The following is a 21,512-nucleotide window of genomic DNA, read 5'->3' on the forward strand; positions in this document are numbered from 1 at the left end:
AGTCAAAACTGTTCGCTGCTCTGGCACCCCAATGGTGGAACAAGCTCCCTCACGACGCCAGGACAGCGGAGTCAATCACCACCTTCCGGAGACACCTGAAACCCCACCTCTTTAAGGAATACGTGGGATAGGATAAAGTAATCCTTCTAACCCCCCCCTTAAAAGATTTAGATGCACTATTGTAAAGTGGTTGTTCCACTGGATATCATAAGGTGAATGCACCAATTTGTAAGTCGCTCTGGATAAGAGCGTCTGCTAAATGACTTAAATGTAATGCCGTGGAGAACGTTCTGCTGCCTGCAACATCCTCCAGCATGACCGGTTTGGCGGTGGGTCAGTCATGGTGTGGGATGGCATTTCTTTGGGGGGCCGCACAGCCCTCCATGTGCTCGCCAGAGGTAGCCTGACTGCCATTAGGTACCGAGATGAGATCCTCAGACCCCTTGTGAGACAATATGCTGGTGCGGTTGGCCCTGGGTTCCTCCTAATGCAAGACAATGCTAGACCTCATGTGGCTGGAGTGTGTCAGCAGTTCCTGCAAGAGGAAGGCATTGATGCTATGGACTGGCTCGCCCGTTTCCCAGACCTGAATCCAATTGAGCACATCTGGGACATCATGTCTCGCTCCAGCCACCAACGCCACGTTGCACCACAGACTGTCCAGGAGTTGGCGGATGCTTTAGTCCAGGTCTGGGAGGAGATCCCTCAGGAGACCATCCGCCACCTCATCAGGAGCATGCCCAGGAGTTGTAGGGAGGTCATACAGGCACATGGAGGCCACACACACTACTGAGCCTCATTTTGACTTGTTTTATTAAGGACATTACATCAAAGTTGGATCAGCCTGTAGTATGGTTTTCCACTTTCATTTTGAGTGTGACTCCAAATCCAGACCTCTATGGGTTGATAAATTGAATTTCCATTGATTATTTTTGTGTGATTTTGTTGTCAGCACATTCAACTATGTGAAGAAAAAAGTATTTAATAAGGTTATTTCTTTCATTCAGATCTATGATGTGTTGTTTAAGTGTTCCCTTTATTTTTTTGAGCAGTATATATATATATATATATATATATATATATATATATATATATATATACCTGTTCTGAAAGGCCCCAGAGTCTGCAATTACCAGGAGCTCTCCAAACAAGTCAGGGACAATGCTGTGGAGAAGTACAGATCAGGGCTGGGTTATAAAACACATATCTGAGACTTTGAACATCCCACGGAGCACCATTAAATCCATTATTAAATAATGTAAAGAATATGGCACCACAACAAACCTGCCAAGAGAGGGCCACCCACCAAAACTCATGGACCAGGCAAGGAGGGCATTAATCAGAGAGGCAACAAAGAGACCAAAGATAACCCTGAAGGAGCTGCAAAGCTCCATAGCAGAGATTAGAATATCTGTCCATAGGAACACTTTAAGCCATACACTCCACAGAGCTGGGCTTTACGGAAGAGTGGCCAGAAAAAAGCCATTGCTTAAAAAAATGTTTTTATAATAACATGTTTGGTGTTTGCCAAAAGGCATGAGGGAGACTCCCCAAACATATGGAAGAAGTTACTCTGGTCAGATGAGACCAAAATGTAGCTTTTTGGCCATCAAGGAAAACGCTATGTCTGGTGCAAATCCAACACCTTTCATCACCCAGAGAACATCATCCCCACAGTGAAGCATGGTGGTGGCAGCATCATGCTGTGGGGATGTTGTTCATCGGCAGGGACTGGGAAACTGGTCAGAATTTAAGAAATGATGGATGTCGCTAAATACAGGGAAATCCTTGAGGGAAACTATTTCAGTCTTCCAGAGATTTGAGACTGGGGTGGAGGTTCACCTTCCAGCAGGAGAATGACCCTAAGCATACTGCTAAAGCAACACTTGAGTGGTTTAAGGGAAAACATGTAAATGTCTTGGAATGGCCTAGTCAAAGCCCAGACCTCAATCCAATTGAGAATCTGTGGTATGACTTAAAGATTGCTGTACACCAGCGGAACCCATCCACCTTGAAGGAGCTGGAGCAGTTTTGCCTTGAAGAATGGACAAAAATCCCAATGGCTAGATGTGCCAAGCTTATAGAGACATACCCCAAGAGACTTGCAGCTGTAATTGCTGAGAAAGGTGGCTCTACAAAGTATTTATTTTGGCGGGGTGAATAGTTATGCACACTCAAGTTTTCCGTTTTTTGTCTTTTTTCTTGTTCATCTCACAATATATATTTTTTATCGTCTTCAAAATGGTAGGCATGGTGTGTAAATCAAATGATACAAACGCCCCTAAAATCCATTTTAATTCCAGGTTGTAAGGCCACAAAATAGGAAAAATGCCAAGGGAGGTGAATACTTTCACATGCCACTATGTAGCACTACCTAGCTTGGTTGCTAGCTTGTTAGCATCCATGAGGGCGAGGCTATTGTGGGTAAATGAGTGCCATTTGTATAGTTTAAATGGCCGATATGGGAGAGCCACCGCCTTAATAATATTTTTAGGGCTAGGCATCCCGCTAGCGGGACAACTTCCGGTGAAACTGGAGGGCACGCAATTCAAATAATAAATAATCATAAAAATGATGGATATTAAACATTTAGGTACATATAAGTGTCTTATATCGGTTGAAAGCTTATTATTGTTAATCTAACTGCACTGTCCGATTTACAGTAGCTATTACAGCGAAAACATGCCATGCGATTGTTTGAGGATGGCGCCCCACATCAAAATATTTTTCCACCGGCACAGGTTTCATAAATTCACAAATAGCGATTAAATATTCACTTACTTTCTGAAAATCTTCCTCTGATTTGTCATCCAAAGGGTACCAGCTATAACATGTAGTGACGTTTTGTTAGATAAAATCATTCTTTATATCCCAAAAAGTCTGTTTAGTTGGCGCCATCGATTTGAGTAATCCACTCATTCATCATGCAGAGAAAGCAATCCGAAAATCTACCCCTAAACTTTGTTTCAACAAGTCAAAATACGTTTCTATTTACTCCGCAGATACCCTAAAATGTAATCAAACTATAATATTTCTTACGGAAAGAAGTATGTTCAATAGGAAACCGATTTTAGCAAGTATGTCCTGTCTTCATGGCGCGCAAACAAAAATTTCCAAGACTGTGTCCCTGTACTAAAACTGATATTTCTTATTCATTTTTGAAGTTACAAGCCTGAAACCTTGAACGTAGACTGCTGACACCCCGTGGAAGCAATAGGAATTGTATCCAGGGAGCTAATTTTCAGTATGACCTTATACTTGCCATTGTAAGAGGATGGTCTCTCTCTCAAATAAAATGTTGGTTGGTTTTTCTTGGATTTTCTCCTACCATATCTATTGTGTTATATTCTCCTACATTACTTTAACATTTCTACAAACTTCAAAGTGTTTTCCTTCCAATGGTACCAATTATATGCATATCCTGTCTTCAGGGCCTGAGCAACAGTCAGTTTACTTTGGGCACGTCATTCAGGCGGAAATTGAGAAATAAGGGGCCAAGCCCTAGTAGGCAGGAACTGACACATTTTTTTCCAATGGTAAACGGCCTGAGTGAACAATCTTCATTTATCCACTATCTTTGGAGCAACTTATTGGGGCTATGAACCCAGCATGAACCGGCAGGAATTCACCATTGGTTGATGCGTTGCCTCGCCTGATGGTGCTTTCAAGACAACTGGGTACAACAACAAAAAAGGTGTAAATTCATGACGTCAGTGATCTTCAGTTCGGAAAATCTGAACTCTAGAAAGATGCCTGAGTTTCAGTAGCAGTGTGTGGGTAAAATCGCTGGGGAAGCCAAGCCAGGAAAAAAAGCCATAATTGGATTGTTTGCCACCGTGATACACAACATAACGAAAAGTATGTGGACACCTGCTTGTCAAACATTTAATTTGAAAATCATGGGCATTAATATGGAGTTGGTCACCCCTTTGCTGCTATAACAGCCTCCACTCTTCTGAGAAGGCTTTCCACTAAATGATGGAACATTGCTGCGGGGACTTGCCTCCATTCAGCCACAAGAGCATTAGTGAGGTTGGGCGATTAGGCCTGGCTCGCAGTCGGCATTCCAATTCATCTCAAAGGTGTTCGATGGGATTGAGGTCAGAGATCTGTTCAAGCCAGTCAAGTTCTTCCACACCGATCTCAACAAACCATTTCTGTATGGACCTCACTTTGTGCACGGGGGCATTGTCATTTTGAAACAGGAAGGGGCCTTCCCCAAACTGTTGCCACAAAGTTGGAAACACAGAATCATCGAGAATGTCATTGTATGCTGTAGTGTTAAGCGGTATCTTCACTGGAACTAAGGTGCCTAGCCCAAACCATGAAAAACAGCCCCAGACAATTATTCCTTCTCCATCAAACTTTAGAGTTGGCACTATGCATTGGGGCAGGTAGCGTTCTCCTGGCATGCACCAAACCCAGATTCGTCTGTCTTAGGCTTGTGTGCGGCTGCTCTGCCATTGAAACCCGTTTCATGAAGCTCCCGACGAACAGTTCTTGTGTTGACGTTGCTTCCAGAGGCAGTTTGGAACTCGGTAGTGAGTGTTGCAACCAAGGACTGACGATTCTAACACTTTACGCACTTCAGCACTCGGCGGTCCCGATCTGTGAGCTTGTGTGTACTACCACTTTGCGGCTGAGCCATTGTTGCTCCTAGATGTTTCCACTTCACAATAACAGCACCTGACTGGGGCAGCTTTAGCAGGGCAGAAATGTGATGAACTGACTTGTTGGAAAGGTGGCATCATATGACGGTGCCCACCTTAAAAGTCACTTAGCTCTTCAGTAAGGCCATTCTACGGCCAATGTTTGTCCATGGAGATTGCATGGCTGTGTGCTCAATTTTTACTCCTGTCAGCAACGGGTGTGGTTGACATAGCTAAATCCACTAATTTGAAGTGTTGTCCGCATACTTTGTATATATAGTGTATATAGGTTGAGACAATAAAAATACATAGTGGCAGAATAAATTTAACCACACCTTTGTTTTATCACAAAACCAGAGAGCAACATCTGTCTGGTGGAGTCCACAAAGCATATTGCATGTAATAAACAGTTACATGACCTACAGCATGGTCAATCAAGTTAATGTTTCTGACATTTTCAAACTACTAAACAACTTTGATTTACAACACCAGAGAGTTACCGTAAGTCACAAAGAAACAGGAACTGACTCCACTATTCCAGCACCATTTCAACTTCAACATTTCAACATTGTCAAATCTCCTATGATTAGTCTAATACAGTGACAACTAAAACATTGAAAAAATTATTTAGTCCAATTGACAGAAGCTAAATATAATGTGGCTGTCCATGGTACTGATTTGTGTGTGTGTGTGTGTGTGTGTGTGTGTGTGTGTGTGTGTGTGTGTGTGTGTGTGTGTGTGTGTGTGTGTGTGTGTGTGTGTGTGTGTGTGTGTGTGTGTGTGTGTGTGTGTGTGTGTGTGTGTGTGTGTGTGTGTGTGAGTGTGTGTGTGTGTGTGTGTGTGAGAGAGAGAGTGTGTGTTTGCCTTAGTAGGAAAAACATGTTAACTCATCCTACTTGTAGAGAAACGCCAATGCCACCCTCCTCTCTTTCATGTTAACGAAACGGTCTATGACTCTGTCATACAGTACACACTTTTAGTTTTTTTTGTCCTAGGCTAACTGGCTAAAATGTTTGGTCGCTAGCCTAACTTCCTTTCATGGGTAACGATTAGCCAGCTAGTTAACATTAGCCTACTCCGTCTAGCTACATATTGAACTTCCATCCTCTCAGGCCTGAAGCACAATGTATGAATTAATTGTTGGATCAGAATCGCCATTATAATCACTGGCCAGTATGGAGAATTAAGTAAAACCACAAGTCCAAATCCCTATCTCCATCCATGGCTAATTTCGGAAAGGGACAATTTTAGCTAGGATACAATCCCGATAACGGGATTGGTTGGACAACAACCAGTGAGATAGCACGGCGCGATATTCAAAACAAAATAATCTCAAAATTAAAATTCAAGTATTATATGGCATTTTAAAGATACTCTACTCGTTAATCCAATCACATTGTCCGATTTCAAAAAGGCTTTACGGTGAAAGCAAAACATTAGATTATTTTAGTATAGCACCTCAGCAACAAAAAAAAAGCAATTTTCCAAGCACGATAGCATCACAAAACCAGATATACAGCTAAAATTAAGCACTAACCTTTGACAATCTTCATCCGATGACACTCCTAGGACATCATGTTAGACAATACATGCATTTTTTGTTCGATCAAGTTTATATTTATATCCAAAACCCCAATTTTTACATTGGCGCGTGACGTTCAGAAAATGTTTTCTCCCCCTAACTCCCGGTGAATAGGCACATTTAATTTACAGAAGAACTCATAAACGTTGAAAAAATGTATAACAATTATTTAAAGAATTAGAGATAATCTACTCCTTTATGCAACCACTTTGTCAGATTTCAAAATAACGTTACGGAAAAAGCACATTGCTCAATATTCTGAGTACAGAACTTAGCCTTCAATGCTAAGCTATACAGTTAGCCTACAACCACGGCGTCGACAAATCTCTAACAATATGTTAGAAATATTTACTTACCTTTGCTGATCTTCGGCGGAATGCACTCGGATGGGCACCCACTTCCAGAAGAAATGTTCATTTGTTCTGCAAAGTCCATCATTTATGTCCAAATACGTCCGTTTTGTTGACCCATCCAGAACACTTTACAATGCCATGTGGCGTGGACGCAAATCCATAGACAAAATGTTCAAAGTTCCATTACCATTTGTAGAAACACGTCAAATGATGTTTACAATCAATCCTTTAGGGTATTTTTTTATGTAAAATTGCGATAATTTTACAACCAGGCAATAGCTATTCATCCCAGAAGAAAAATATAAAAATTATGAAGTCACGTGCACACGCATCATAAGACACCTCTCCTCAGACTGGCCAATGATTTACTGAGCCAAAACAGCTGACGGTTGAAACCAGTTCCTAAAGATTGTTGACAGCCAATGGAAGAGCTAGGAGGTGCAACGTAAATCCTATGTCACTGTAGTTTTTCAAGGGATTCAAAACAAAAACTACATTTCTAATTTCTCCCACTTCCTGATTACATTTTTCTCAGTTTTTTTGCCTGCCATATGAATTCTGTTTTACTCACAGACACCATTCAAACAGTTTTAGAAACTTCAGAGTGTTTTCTATTCAAATCTACTAATAATATGCATATTCTATTTTCTGGGCCAGAGTAGTAACCTGTTTAAATTGGGTACGTTTTTCATCCGGCCGTGAAAATACTGCCCCCTAGCCCCTAGAGGCTAATACATGGACAACAACACAACGAGATGCAACAATTCAAGTTTTTTTTGTTAATTATGATTGTCTTTTGATGTGATGTGATTGACACAGCTCATTGTTCTATCTGTGTGATTGGTGTGAAGCCAAATCCAAACTGGCTTCTTTTTTAACTTTTTTCTGGGTGTGCCAGGACCATTCACAGTTGAGCTCACTCAGTTTAGCTGAACGTTGATTGCTATTATTGTATTTTTTTTTCATCAAGGGAGGCCAAATGCTCTCTGGATTCCCTTGCATTCAATGTGAAGGGAGGCAACAATATCATACTCTTTTTGACCAGACAGATGGGCTACACATACAGAGGGGAGCTGTTTCGCTCACTTTTATGCTTTCTCTGGTGAGATACATTCAGCTTCTTGTGAGTTGAAGGAAAATTATGAAAAACAGAGAGAGGAAAGATACATTTTTGGGGGAAGCTTGGCTTCCCTTGGCATACATGAATACACTCCATTTCTGAGTTTCCGACTTGGAATTCTGAGTTGGATGACCTTTCGAAACGATTTTTTCCCAGTCTGAGATCTTATTTTCAGGAGTTCCCAGTTGTCCTGAATGCATTGAAGTCGGATATTTCCGCGTTCCCAGTTGTTCTGAACGCGGCAAGAGTAGGCCTACGGAATGGGCAGCGGAACGTGCCCAAGTGTTTGTAATTACACCACAAGCAATGTAGGCATGCAAGCCCAAGCGGGAATGTAATGCGATGCCCGGTGTAGCCTACTACCACGTAAGCGCAGACATACCTGTTCTCAAATATATGCATGCATTTTCATGTATTTTGCCTGGTTTTAATGTCTATGATCTTTAGCGAGACAGTTTGGAGAGAAATGAAAAAAAGAAAGCAAGACAGGCTCCAGCAGCTTTGATCAGCGGCTTGAGGGTCAGTTACAGACAAGCTTAATCTACTGAGAGAAATACAGCCATATGTTCTGAGCCCCAACATTTTTTATAAAAATAACAAATATTAATCCGCAGCAGCATTGTCATTAGCAGCATCCTCATCAGCATCTCCTCAATGCCATCATCCCCATCCTCCTCATGATCATCACATTGACATAGAGACTCATGTTAATATTATCACTTTTTGGTGGCCTATCTCAGCTCTATACATTTGGAGGAATCGCTTGAAAGCTGCATAAATAATTCCAGTGCTACCAATTATGCACGTGTCTCTGGGCTTTTACACTGGAAACCTTAAAATATAGATGATGATGATGGGGGTGCTGGTGGTGGTGATGATGAGAGCAAAAAAAAAGAGCTGAATAGCATCGACTGTGCAGGCATGGACATGTTCTCTTCATTTTCTCTCTAGAGTTGATTGTCGTTGCATAAGCCTAGGCATGTTAATTGTCAATATTGATTTTGTAAAATTGTCAGTAAATTGAAAATAGGCTATAATGTTATGGGATGTTGAAGTTGTAAGCAGCCTTTTACACAGAGGGACAGGCTTTTAAACACTGAACAGGAGACAGCGTATTGTGCAGATTTCTCGAAGTGGCTATTAATGATTTTTGAACACACTGATGAGAGACTTTAGCCAACAATCAGAGTTTATCATGTGAATGAATATTGGGATGATAAACTCGATACAAGCGTTAGTTGGCTGCAACAAACTGCCATTCCCAAGAAATAAACTCGCAGGCACTACTGCACATCTATTAATCGGCTATTGACAACCTTTCCCTTTTCAGTTGCATGACTGAAGCTCTCTCTAGCGCTGCCGATGGACAATCAAATCTTCACACCCACCTCTAGGTACACTCGCATTTTTTCATTTCGTAGTTCTACTTCTACTCTAAAATAGATAGCTAGACGGACTCTCGCGGCTCACAAATCATAGAGACTTTTCGTGAAATACTAGCAATAGTTTAACAGTAAATCTGAAATTCAACATGGAGTCCCCTCCAGATCCAGCAAGCGACCCGGGCAACAGCGCCTCTGAGCCGGCTACACCGGCCAGGGAAACCCCGGTAAACCTAGAGACGCTCCGAAAAGCGGACCATCCAGCCCCTGTTCGAAGGCAGACCTGTTCAAGTACCAACAGAGGTAAGCGGCTGACATCTCTCATCACGAGAAATATTGATTGATTACCGAATTGATGCCTCAAACTTCAAAATGAATTCGTTGCATGGAGAACTTGAATTATAGAGGTCTCAAAAATTGTCTATAACGTTACCTGAATAGTGTAAAAACCACCTGGAACAGATTAATTCTTATTGCGCTGCATTTGTAAAATGGCCATATTTATTATGATGAGCGAGTTGCTTCTGTGTTGCCCTTGTGTTCAAGCACAACTGACAGAGATCCAACCATTGTCGTATGTGTCATTGGGAGACAAATTACTCAGTGAATAGAACAATTATAGATAGGATAGTCAATTACACAGGTCGATTAGGACCTACAATTCCCTTAAAACACAAGAACACCAACTACGCTATATTATCTTTCTACGCGTTTATTCGGCTATACTACACAATGGTAGGTTACTAAATATTAGTGAACTTTGGGAAACTGTAAGCTATCGAACACCAGTCCCTTCAACTTCTAAAGGGACATGTATTTTATGGTCGTATTTATTTCCAAGTGATTTACAGAAAATATAATTTTGTGTGTTTGTGAAATAGACAAATCAGCAGCAGGAATTTGATGTTCCTTCCCTTGCGAGCGCGCGCTAGCTCTGATACATTGTAGTGGACATGAAGAGATGACAACTGCCTGATGATGGACACGATAGACGTTGTGGTCATTTATCAAATGAAGTCTATGATTGTGTTGGTCCCGTATACATTTCTTAAGAATATGTGAGATTGTGTACGGTGCGTGTTGTACAGTAGGCTACAGACATTATTTAGCCACACCCCCTCTAGACTGCTTCCATTCAACTCGTCCAAGTTCAATGGAAATATTTCCAGACTATAATACTCCAAAGTACAGTGTGTTCACATACTACTATGACACTAAATTACATATTAGACATGTAAATGTATTCATCGCGATGTGGTTTGCATGATCATATTTCCTCTGCGGAAGCGGTATATTTAGAGTCTAATATGGTGAATGTGGAATGTAAGCTGGTTATGTAACAGGTAGCAATAAACAGAGGCGCGCACAGAAAGAGAGATAGCGAAAATCATTACATATATTTCACTTTGTAGATGCGTTCTTGACTCCACAGTTCAAGACAAGTGTAATGTTTTTTACCACTTAGTATTCCAGCTGCAGAAGAGTACGATGTTTTGTCATGAACACGAGATTGTTTAAATTTAGTAGATCCCAGCCAGTGCTCAGTTATGTAATAACAGGCAAAGCCAGGTAGTTTTGAAGGCATTTCGGTCCGAGCCTTGTTAGGTTCATCTGACGGCTGTTTTATGAAGTCTGGCTCCTAGACACTTTTAACCTGCTGACCCATATTCACCCCCACCCATTTATGCATAGGATTAAAGTGTCTGGAGAGAAAGACAGAAAAAATACGTTTTTTTTCCTCTGTTATGTAATGATTGAATGGGTGGGGGGAAAAACTATTAATGTTTAGTGGGACAAACCTCTTTCCGAATGCATTTAGTTAACTTGAATATGTATGGCATGCATAGCAAAAGTTCTCCTGTAGCACTTTTTCAAGTTTTTAATAACAGGCCTACTTATAACCTACAAATAATGATGTTACTGTATTCTTCTTCTCCAGCTGTTTCCTTTGAGATAATTGTAACAAATATGATGAAATCATTAAGTAATATATGTTTATTATCAAAACTTGTGCGATTTCTTCGATTATCTGTTTTCCAGGGAGGCTGAACTTTTTGATTTGGCCTCGGGTTTTTTTTGCTTGGTCATTTAGAAATGCAGCGACTATATCTGAAGCCAAACGAGAGTTGTCTTGGGGGGTGGTTTAATATGGGTGTCTATTGTGTGTGTGTTCGCACGTGGCAAGCGTTTGTACATGCAATCTGCCAAAACGGTACACAGTTACAGTCACTCACCCTTCTAGATAACTTAAAACAGTCTAACAAGGTCTTGTGTCTTGAAGTTGCCTAGGCTAGCTTTCGCCAATTAGCTTCAGCCGGCTGGTGATATTGTCCCTTGTACATTGTGTAATTTACTGACGGTCCCTAGTGTAGATCCCCATAGGGATATCGAATGTCAAACCAAATTGACCATGGGCATTACGATCGGGTCATGTGCAGCTGCGCTCCGAATTGATGATTACTTGGGTGCAGCCAGCTGTGGACATGTGGGTAGGATTTAAATAAACCCAACCCAAGGAAAACTGTTACGGTACCCTTCATTCCATGACATACCCTTTTTTCCTATCGTCTCGCAAAGCTCAGTTTTGGACGAGATTGACTTGATGACCAAAACTATCATATTTACACTTTGTAGTCAATTTTGACTAGAATACATGCATATGACTCATATTTATGCCACATAGGCCGTTTTTCAAAACGAGAAGTTGCTTTTTAGGGGCAGTTGCTCTTTAAGCGCTTGAACACACCAGTAGAGTTTGCCTGCCGAGAGTACTTGTGAACCATGTGCAAACAGATTTTATGAACGGGAGATCCACATTCGGTGCGATGTGTGCGACCCTTTAAACTTTGCTTTTGTAGAAACTGAAACAGATTTTTTGTATTGAACCTTGGTACAGTATGATAAATGTATTTTCCCCACAGTGCATGAAACGATTCAAAATATTTATAATTGCTATTGGTTGGTGGCACAATCCAGTATGAGATTACTCAACAATGTGAAACAATAAAAATGTAAAGCATTTCCAGGATTACAGTGCTGGGTTTAGACACTGCATTTTAGGATATACTCAAAAAAACTATATCTGAAATACTGCAGACGCTTACTGAGGAACACTTTCCGTTTTCACTCCCAGTGTATTGGAATTTCTGAGGATGCACATTTCTTATCCCGTATGCAGAGCATTTACTGTTTTAACCCTGAGCACTAATACCCTTTAAGTAGAAAAGGCTTACTTCAGCAGAAGCTGTGCTGGAAGACTAGAGTGGGTCAGAGAACGGGCCTTGGAGGTCTGTGGATATCATTAGTGGAAAGAAGAAAGGGTGTTATTTTCATATTGCAGGATCCCTCAGTTCGTGAGGAGCACATTTGGAAACAATCAATATTAATGGCTTGTTATGTAAGTTGACGGCCTCTGTGTAGCTTGGGATGAAGCCTCAGAATTACACAGGGAAGCTGAAGCTCTGAAGGTCCTCAATCCTGCACTTTCTAGCCCTAAACGAGCCTCAGCTATGCTGTTGTGTATGTGTATCTCTCTGTTTGTATATGCTGTACATAATCACACTATGGAGACTGCCTTGAATGAACAGTTAAGAGTAGAGTGATGCGTTATTGACACTGGGATTACTGTAGTGCAGGCTTGTATCTGAGGCTAGAGACGTGATTGTAATATTCAGAGTGTGCTGTGCTGTTTTAACATCATTTTCCCACCATGGAAAGAAAGGGGTAAGACGGCTGACCTGCCATTAGTGCAGGACTTCCCATATAATTTATCAATTGGCATTGCAGATAAATTACTTTTCTTTAATGTTTTTACCTTACTGCAACATTATGAAAGCTGTCATTTGGTGAAGGGCAAACAGGCTCAATCTAGCAGGTGTATTGTTCAGTAGGACAGTGATACTGTACATTTGTTTATGTGTAACTCTGTGTTATTGTTTTTGTTGCACTGCTTTGCTTTATCTTGGCCAGTTCGCAGTTGTACATGAGAATTGTTCTCAACTGGCCTACCTGGTTAAATAAAGGTGAAATAAAAAATTAAAAAATACTCACACATATCGCACACACCTCAACATACCATGTCACACAAGAGTAGACGATTGTGCAGGTTGCCTTACCACTTATCTCAAACTTTGTTAGCTGTTCCATGTCTGTCATGCAGGCTGAAGTTATATACAGCACTTTTAACATAGGTGCCATTACTTGTGTAGTTTTCTTTGGCCGGACATTGCTAGTCCAAACTAAACTCTTCATGGTATGGCCTGTCCTTTCTAGACACTTAAGTGGACTTCACCAACACAGCCTGCCGATTGGTTCTATTTGTGCAGACGGAGGCAGCGCTGTGGGCTGGAGTGGTTGGCATGTGTTTACTTTGTGCTGACAGAAGACGGATGAGGTAAAGGGAAGCAGAGGCCTCTAAACGAGGTTCTTCACAAATCCTGTGAGCCTGGAGCTGGCACGGTCCTCACACTACTCCATTGGACAGCAGCGTTCGTGACGCTATGACATTCTCAAATACCAGGGATCACAGTTCCCTGCTCGCTGAGGAGGGCCAAGCAGCAGGTAGCCGCCATGCAGACAGTCAATGCACATCCTGGAGAGCAACTCGTGTGTGTGTCTTTATTTTTGGCAGACAGCCCTTGACGTAATAATGGGCTGTCTCTCCCTGTTGTTAATACTTCGAGGAGTGTGAGGTGTCCCAAGCTGTCTTGTTGTTGGCTACATGTCATGTTTTGTATCAGCTGGAGGGCTAAATTGTGTTGTTAAACAGGGTAAGGGTCAGGATTAGCCTATGCAAAGTTCACAGTACAAGACATGTTTAATCGGGCCTGTGCGTAGCTGGTGTAGAGAGTCAGGTGTAGAGAGTCAGGCGCAGGAGAGCATATATGAGTAATCAACGTATTTACTCAAATATACACAAATACAACACAATATTCCGAGCCCACAATAACGGACCGTATACAAGACAAACAATCGCTCACAAACAACTATGGGGGAACAGAGGGTTAAATAATGAACAAGTAATTGGGGGATTGAAACCAGGTGTGTAAAACAAAGACAAAACAAATGGAAAATGAAAAGTGGATCGGCGATGGCTAGAAAGCCGGTGACGTCGACCGCCGAACGCCGCCCAAACAAGGAGAGGGACCGACTTCGGAGCCGCGTGCCGACACCGACCTCGGGGACGACCCAGAGGATGAGGCGCAGGGCGATCCGGGTGGAGACGGTGGAACTCCCGCAGCAACGAAAGGTCCAAGACGTCCTCCACCGGCACCCAGCATCTCTCCTCCGGACCGTACCCCTCCCACTCCACGAGGTACTGAAGGCCCCTCGCCCGACGCCTCGAGTCCAGGATGGCTCGAACAGCATACGCCGGGGCCCCCTCGATGTCCAGAGGGGGCGGAGGAACCTCCCGCACCTCAGACTCCTGGAGTGGACCAGCCACCACCGGCTTGTGGAGAGACACATGGAACGAGGGATTAATACGGTCATCTGGGAGAAGCTGTAACCTGTAGCATACTTCGTTCAGTCTCCTCAGGACTTTGAATGGCCCCACAAACCCTGGACCCAGCTTCCGGCAGGGTAGGCGGTGGGGCAGGTTTCGGGTCGAGAGCCAGACCCGGTCCCCTGGTGCGAACACCGGGGCCTCACTGCGGTGGCGGTCGACGCTCGCCTTCTGCCGCCTCACGGCCCGTTGCAGGTGCACATGAGCGGCGTCCCAGGTCTACTCCGAGCGCTTAACCTCTCTGGGGTATGTGGGACGTGACCGTCTCAAACATACAACTATTATATCCCATTTTAAAGATAAGATTCTCATTAATCCAACCACATTGTCCGAATTTCAAAAAGGCTTTACGGCGAAAGCATAGCTTCAGATTATGTTAGCACATCACCTTGACAAGAAAAACCACACAGCCATTTTCCAAGCAAGGAGAGGCGTCACAAAAACCAGAAATACAGCTCAAATTATTCACTAACCTTTGATGATCTTCATCAGATGGCACTCATAGGACTTCATGTTGCACAATACATGTATGTTTTGCTCGATAAAGTTCATATTTATATCCAAAAACCCCATTTTACATTGGCGCGTGATGTTCAGAAAATGTATTGCCTCCCAAATTTCCGGTGAATGAGCACATCAATTTACAAAAATACTCATCATAAATGTTGATAAACTTTACAACATTTATTGAAAGAATTATAGATACACTTCTCCTTAATGCAACCGCTGTGTCAGATTTCAAAATAGCTTTACGGCGAAAGCACATTTTTCAATATTCTGAGTACAGAGCTCAGCCATCAAAGCAAGCTATACAGTTACCCGCCATGTTCTGGAGTCAAAAAAATCAGAAATAGTATTATAAATCTTCACTTACCTTTGCTGATCTTCGTCGGAATGCACTCCCAGGACTCCCACAAGAAATGTTTGTTTTGTTCGCTAAACTCCATATTTCTGTCCAAATACCTCCGTTTTGTTCGCGCGTTCAGTCGAGTTATCCAAATGCGCCATGCTCGCGCATTTTGTTGAGACGAAAAGTCCAAAAAGTTATACTACAGTTTGTAGAAACATGTCAAACGATGTATAGCATCAATCTTTAGGATGTTTTTATCATACATCTTTGATAATATTCCAACCGGACAAATCCTTTGTCTTCAGAAAGGAAAAAGCAAGCACCTCGCGCTGACGGCCACGCGCATGAATGATCTAATGGCTCTCAGCCACACACCTGGTTGAAATGACTGTCATTCCCTTCCAGGTTACAGTAGAAGCCTGTAACAACATTCTAAAGACTGTTGACATCTAGTGGAAGCCTTAGTAACTGCAAAATTACCCCTAAGTCACTGTAGTTTGAATAGGGAATCAATTAAAAAAACTACAAGCCTCAGATTTTCAACTTCCTGGTTGGATTTTTCTCAGGGTTTTGCCTGCCATATGAGTTCTGTTATACTCACAGACATCATTCAAACAGTTTTAGAAACGTCAGAGTGTTTTCTATCCAAATGTAATAATAATATGCATATCCTACCTTCTAAGTCTGAGTAGCAGGCAGTTTAATTTTGGCACGCCTTTCATCCAGACGTCAAAATACTGCCCCTACCCTAGAGAAGTTAAACCATTCGTCCACCGCAGGAGCTTTGATCTGGCTCTGATGCCAAGGTGCCAGAACCGGCTGATACCCCAGTACGCACTGGAAGGGGGAGAGGTTAGTGGAGGAGTGGCGAAGTGAGTTTTGGCCTATCTCTGCCCAGGGGATGAACGTCGCCCACTCCCCCGGCCGGTCCTGGCAATATGACTGCAGAAACCTACCCACATCCTGGTTTACTCTCTCCACCTGCCCGTTACTCTCAGGGTGAAAACCTGAGGTGAGGCTGACCGAGACCCCCAGACATTCCATGAACGCCCTCCATACCCTGGACGTGAACTGGGGACCTCGATCAGAGACTATGTCCTCAGGCACTCCGTAGTGCCGGAAGACGTGAGTGAACAGGGCCTCCGCAGTCTGTAGGGCCGTAGGGAGACCGGCAAAGGGAGGAGACGGCAGGATTTAGATAACTGATCCACAACGACCAGGATCGTGGTGTTGCCCTGTGAGGGAGAAAGACCCGTCAGGAAGTCCACCGACAGGTGCGACCACGGCCGTTGTGGAACGGGTAGGGGTTGTAACTTCCCTCTGAGCAGGTGCCTGGGAGCCTTGCACTGGGCGCACACCGAGCAGGAGGAAACATAAACCCTCACGTCCTTGGCCAAGGTGGACCACCAGTACTTCCCTCTAAGACAGCGCACTGTCCGACCAATGCCAGGATGACCAGAGCAGGGTGACGTGTGGGCCCAATTGATCAAACGGTCGCAGACAGCAGACGGAACGTACAGACGCCCAGCTGGACACCGGGGGGGAGTGGGCTCTGTGCGTAACGCCCGCTCGATGTCCGCGTCCAGCTCCCACACTACCGGGGCCACCAGGCAAGAGGCCGGAAGTATGGGAGTGTGATCCATGGACCGCTCCTCTGTGTCATACATCCGGGACAGTGCGTCTGCCTTAGCGTTCTGGGAACCTGGTCTGTAGGACAGAGTGAAAACAAAACGGGTAAAGAACATGGCCCACCTTGCCTGGCGAGGGTTCAGTCTCCTCGCCGCCTGGATGTACTCCAGATTGCGGTGGTCAGTCCAGATGAGAAAAGGGTGTTTAGCCCCCTCAAGCCAATGTCTCCACGCCTTCAGAGCCTTGACAACAGCCAACAGCTCCCGGTCCCCCACATCATAGTGTCGCTCCGCCGGGCTGAGCTTCTTCGAAAAGAAAGCACAGGGGTGGAGCTTTGGTGGCGTGCCCAATCGATGAGAGAGCACGGCTCCTATCCCAACCTCGGACGCGTCCATCTCCACTATGAATGCCAAAGAGGGATCCGGATGAGTCAGCACGGGAGCCGAGGTAAACAGAGCCTTCAGGTGACCAAAAGCCCTGTCCGCCTCAGCCGACCACTGCAGTTGCACCGGTCCCCCCTTCAGCAGTGAGGTAATGGGAGCCGCTTCCAGACCAAAACCCCGGATAAACCTTCGGTAGTAGTTGGCAAACCCTAGAAACCGCTGCACTTCCTTTACCGTGGTGGGAGTCGGCCAATTACGCATGGCTGAAATGCGGTCACTCTCCATCTCCACCCCTGACATGGAAATGCGGTACCCTAGGAAGGAGACGGACTGTTGGAAGAACAGACATTTCTCAGCCTTGACGTACAGATCATGCTCCAACAGTCTACCAAGCACCCTGCACCCCAGGGACACATGCTCGGCGTGTGTAGCGGAGTATATCAGAATGTCGTCAATAAACACCACTACACCCTGCCCGTGCAGGTCCTGGAAAATCTCGTCAACAAAGGCCTGGAAGACTGATGAAGCATTCATCAACCCGTACGGCATGACGAGGTACTCATAGTGCCCTGAAGTGGTACTAAATTCCGTCTTCCTCTCATCCCCCTCCCGGATACGCATCAATGTTTCCATAGCCACCGTCTCTTCCTGTGACAGAGGATACACGTGACTCCTGGGAAGTGCTGCGTTTACCAGGAGATTTATCGCACAATCCCCCTGTCGATGGGGTGGTAATTGAGTCGCCTTCTTCTTACAGAAGGCGAGAGCCAAATCGGCATATTCTGAGGGGATGCGCACGGTGGAGACCTGGTCTGGATTTTCCACCGTAGTCGCACCGATAGAAACCCCTACACACCTCCCCGAGCACTTTCGTGACCACCCCTTGAGAGCCCTCTGTTGCCACGAAGTAGTCGGGTCATGACAGGCCAACCAGGGTAGGCCCAGCACCATGGGAAATGCAGGAGAATCAATAAGGAAGAGACTGATTCTCTCCTTGTGACCCTCCTGCGTAACCATGTCTAGTGGAGCAGTGGCCTCCCTAATAAGCCCTGACCCTAATGGTCGACTATCTAGGGCGTGCACAGGGAAGGGCATATCCACAGGAACAAGGGGGATCCCTAAACTATGGGTAAATGAACGGTCAATAGAATTCCCAGCTGCGCCTGAATCTACGAGCACCTTATGCTGGGAATGCGGGGAAAACTCAGGAAATTTAATAAACACATACATGTGAGCAACAGGGGGCTCTGGGTGAGCCTGGTGCCGACTCACCTGGGGTGACTTGATAGTGCCCTGCCTGCTGCCTTGACTCCCTGAGGAACCCCCCCAGCACTGACCAGCAGTGTGCCCTTTGCGGCCACAGATGGTGCAGGGAATGGCCCCTCCTCCGGTCGCCCTAAGCGCAGCACCTCCCAGCTCCATGGGTGTCAGAGCGGAGGTGCTGGGGGATGGAACTGACAGGCCCCGATACGGACGTCCGCGGGTAGCCAGCAGGTTGTCCAGCCGGATGGACAGGTCCACCAGCTGGTCCAACGTGAGGGTGGTGTCTCGGCAGGCCAAGGTGTCTCAGGGCCCTGTCGTTCCATCCGGCGCTGGCGGCTAGGCTCCGGATGTCCAATGCGAAATCCTGCGCACTCCTCGTCCCCTTCCTCAGGTGGAACAGATGTTCACCCGCCGTGGTCGAAAACTGCCCAAAAGCGGTGGGTGAACTCTGCGTAATGGTCCAACGCTGCGTCTCCCTCACTCCATACGGCATTGGCCCACTCCAGGGCTTTGCCTGAGAGGCAGGAGACAAGGGCGGACACGCTCTCACATCCCGAAGGAGCCGGGTGGACGGTCGCCAGGTAGAGTTCCAGCTGGAGTAGGAACCCCTGGCATCTGGCAGCCGTCCCATCATACTCCCTCGGGAGCGCGAGTCGAATCCCACTGGCACCGGGTAAAGGGAGGGTGGACAGTGGGGCCTGATGTAGTGGGGCTGGTGGAGATGCTGGACGACCTCCTCCTTTCTCCCAACGATCCATCGTCTGCAGCACGCGATCCATGGCGGTGCCCAGACGTTGCAACATGGTTGCGTGCTGCTGGACGCGCTCCTCTATCGCCACAGGGAGGGCATCTGCTCCTGCTGACTCCATTTGAAGGGTGAGTGATTCTGTAATCGAGCCTGTGTGTAGCTGGTGTAGAGAGTCAGGCGCAGGACAGCAGGTATGAGTAATCAACGTATTTACTCAAGTATACACAAATACAACGCAATATTCCGAGCCGACAATAACGGACCGTATACAAGACAATCAATCACTCACAAACAACCATGGGGGAACAGAGGGTTAAATAATGAACAAGTAATTGGGGGATTGAAACCAGGTGTGTAAAACAAAGACAAATCAAATGGAAAATGAAAAGTGGATCGGCGATGGCTAGAAAGCCGGTGACGTCGACCGCCGTACGCCGCCCAAACAAGGAGAGGGACCGACTTCGGCGGAAGTCGTGACAACATGTCCATTTAACCAATGTACTGAGGTAAATGCTGACACAAAGTTGTTTAAATGTGGAAAGTGTTAGTCAGACTTTAAAGACGTAAGTGAAAACAAAAATTCTAAATGTATGGATGATGCACATTTGTATGTGAAGTGTCTCTATATGCACAATATTTCCCCCCAAAAGAGAATCATATTTCATTTGTCACATGTTTCGTAAACAACAGGTGTAGACTAACAGTGAAATGCTTACTTATGGGTCCTCTTTCAACAATGCAGACAAAATGTAATACAAAAATATAAATAGTACACATGGCATAAATACACAGTGAATAAAATAACATGGCTATATACAGGGAGTCTAGAGGCAAAATAAACGCACACCTGTTTAGGTGAGGTGCTGGCTAGCGGAATAAACACTTGCAAAATTGAAGGAGAGCCACACACTAGGAGCTCAGATGCAATAATTGAATAACCTAATATCCAACGTTTAGACAGACAAGCTGTCTTCATCGGGGTATACTGACAAACACTGCGGGGTGACTAGTTTATATAGTGTCAAAGGACACACACAACTTGTTTTTTGTATGTTATTTTTATATCTGAGAATTAACCAATGATATCAGGCCACACCCAGCCATGATTACAGACACCTGTGTGTGTCCTTTGAAACTATATAAACTAGTCACCCCCCAGTGTTTGTCATTATACCCTGATGGAGACAACTTGTCTGTCGAAACATTGAATATTAGGTTATTCAATTATTGCATCTGAGCTCCTAGAGTGTGCGGCTCTCCTTTATAATTTTGCATATATACAGGGAGTACCAGTACCGAGTCAATGTGCCGAGGTACGATGTAATTGAGGTAGCATATACAGTAGGTAGGGTTAAAGTGACTAAGCAACAAGATAGATAATAGACAGTAGCAGCAGTGGGTAGCCATTTGATTATCTATTTAGCAGTCTTGTTTAGCAGTCTTATGGCTTGGGGGTAGAAGCTTTTCAGGTTCCTGTTAGTTCTGGATGTTCTGCTTACTTTGGCCCAAGCCCTGATCCTCGGGACTCGAAAGAGGAAGTGACGACGCAAAAGAGGCAGACGAGCTGGCATCCTGACTAGGCTACGTTAGCATGTAAATAAAGCCCCTCTACCCTCCATTCTGTTGGCGAAGTACAGTCACTAGAGAACAAACTGGACGTGCTCCGTTGGAGTCGTGGCTGAACAAGGACATGGATAATATACATCTCCCTGGATTTTCAATGCATTGTGAAGACCGGTCGGCAGCATCGGGTAAGATGAGGGGGGAGGGGGCGTGTATCTTTGTTAACAGCTGGTGCGCAATCTCTAATGTTAAGGAAGTCTCAAGTTTTTGCTCGCCTGAACACCTCCTGATAAGCTACATACCATACTTTTTACTGCCTATTTTTCATAGCTGTCTATTTACCACCACAAACCGATGCTGGCACTAAGACCGAACTTGAGCTGTATAGGGCAAACAAGAACATTTACACCCAGAGGCGGCACTTCTCATGGCCGTTAATTTTAATGCAGGGAAACTGCAATCTGTTTGACCTAATTTTTACAATCAT

The 21,512-nt window shown here is 44.7% G+C and overlaps 1 protein-coding gene across 1 annotated transcript in view; it reads left to right on the forward strand.

Annotated features, from left to right (window-relative positions):
- Positions 1–9,091: 9,091 nt before the first annotated feature.
- Positions 9,092–21,512, forward strand: part of roraa (RAR-related orphan receptor A, paralog a) — a 307,537-nt gene continuing 295,116 nt past the window's right edge. Inside the window, exon 1 of the mRNA XM_029757645.1 lies at positions 9,092–9,389. Coding sequence (XP_029613505.1) covers positions 9,236–9,389 — 154 coding nt within the window. The 5' untranslated portion in view covers positions 9,092–9,235. The remainder of the gene's footprint in view (positions 9,390–21,512) is intronic.

This window comes from Salmo trutta, chromosome 7 (genome assembly GCF_901001165.1).
Source record: "Salmo trutta chromosome 7, fSalTru1.1, whole genome shotgun sequence".
In the NCBI taxonomy this organism is placed as follows: Eukaryota; Metazoa; Chordata; class Actinopteri; order Salmoniformes; family Salmonidae; genus Salmo; species Salmo trutta.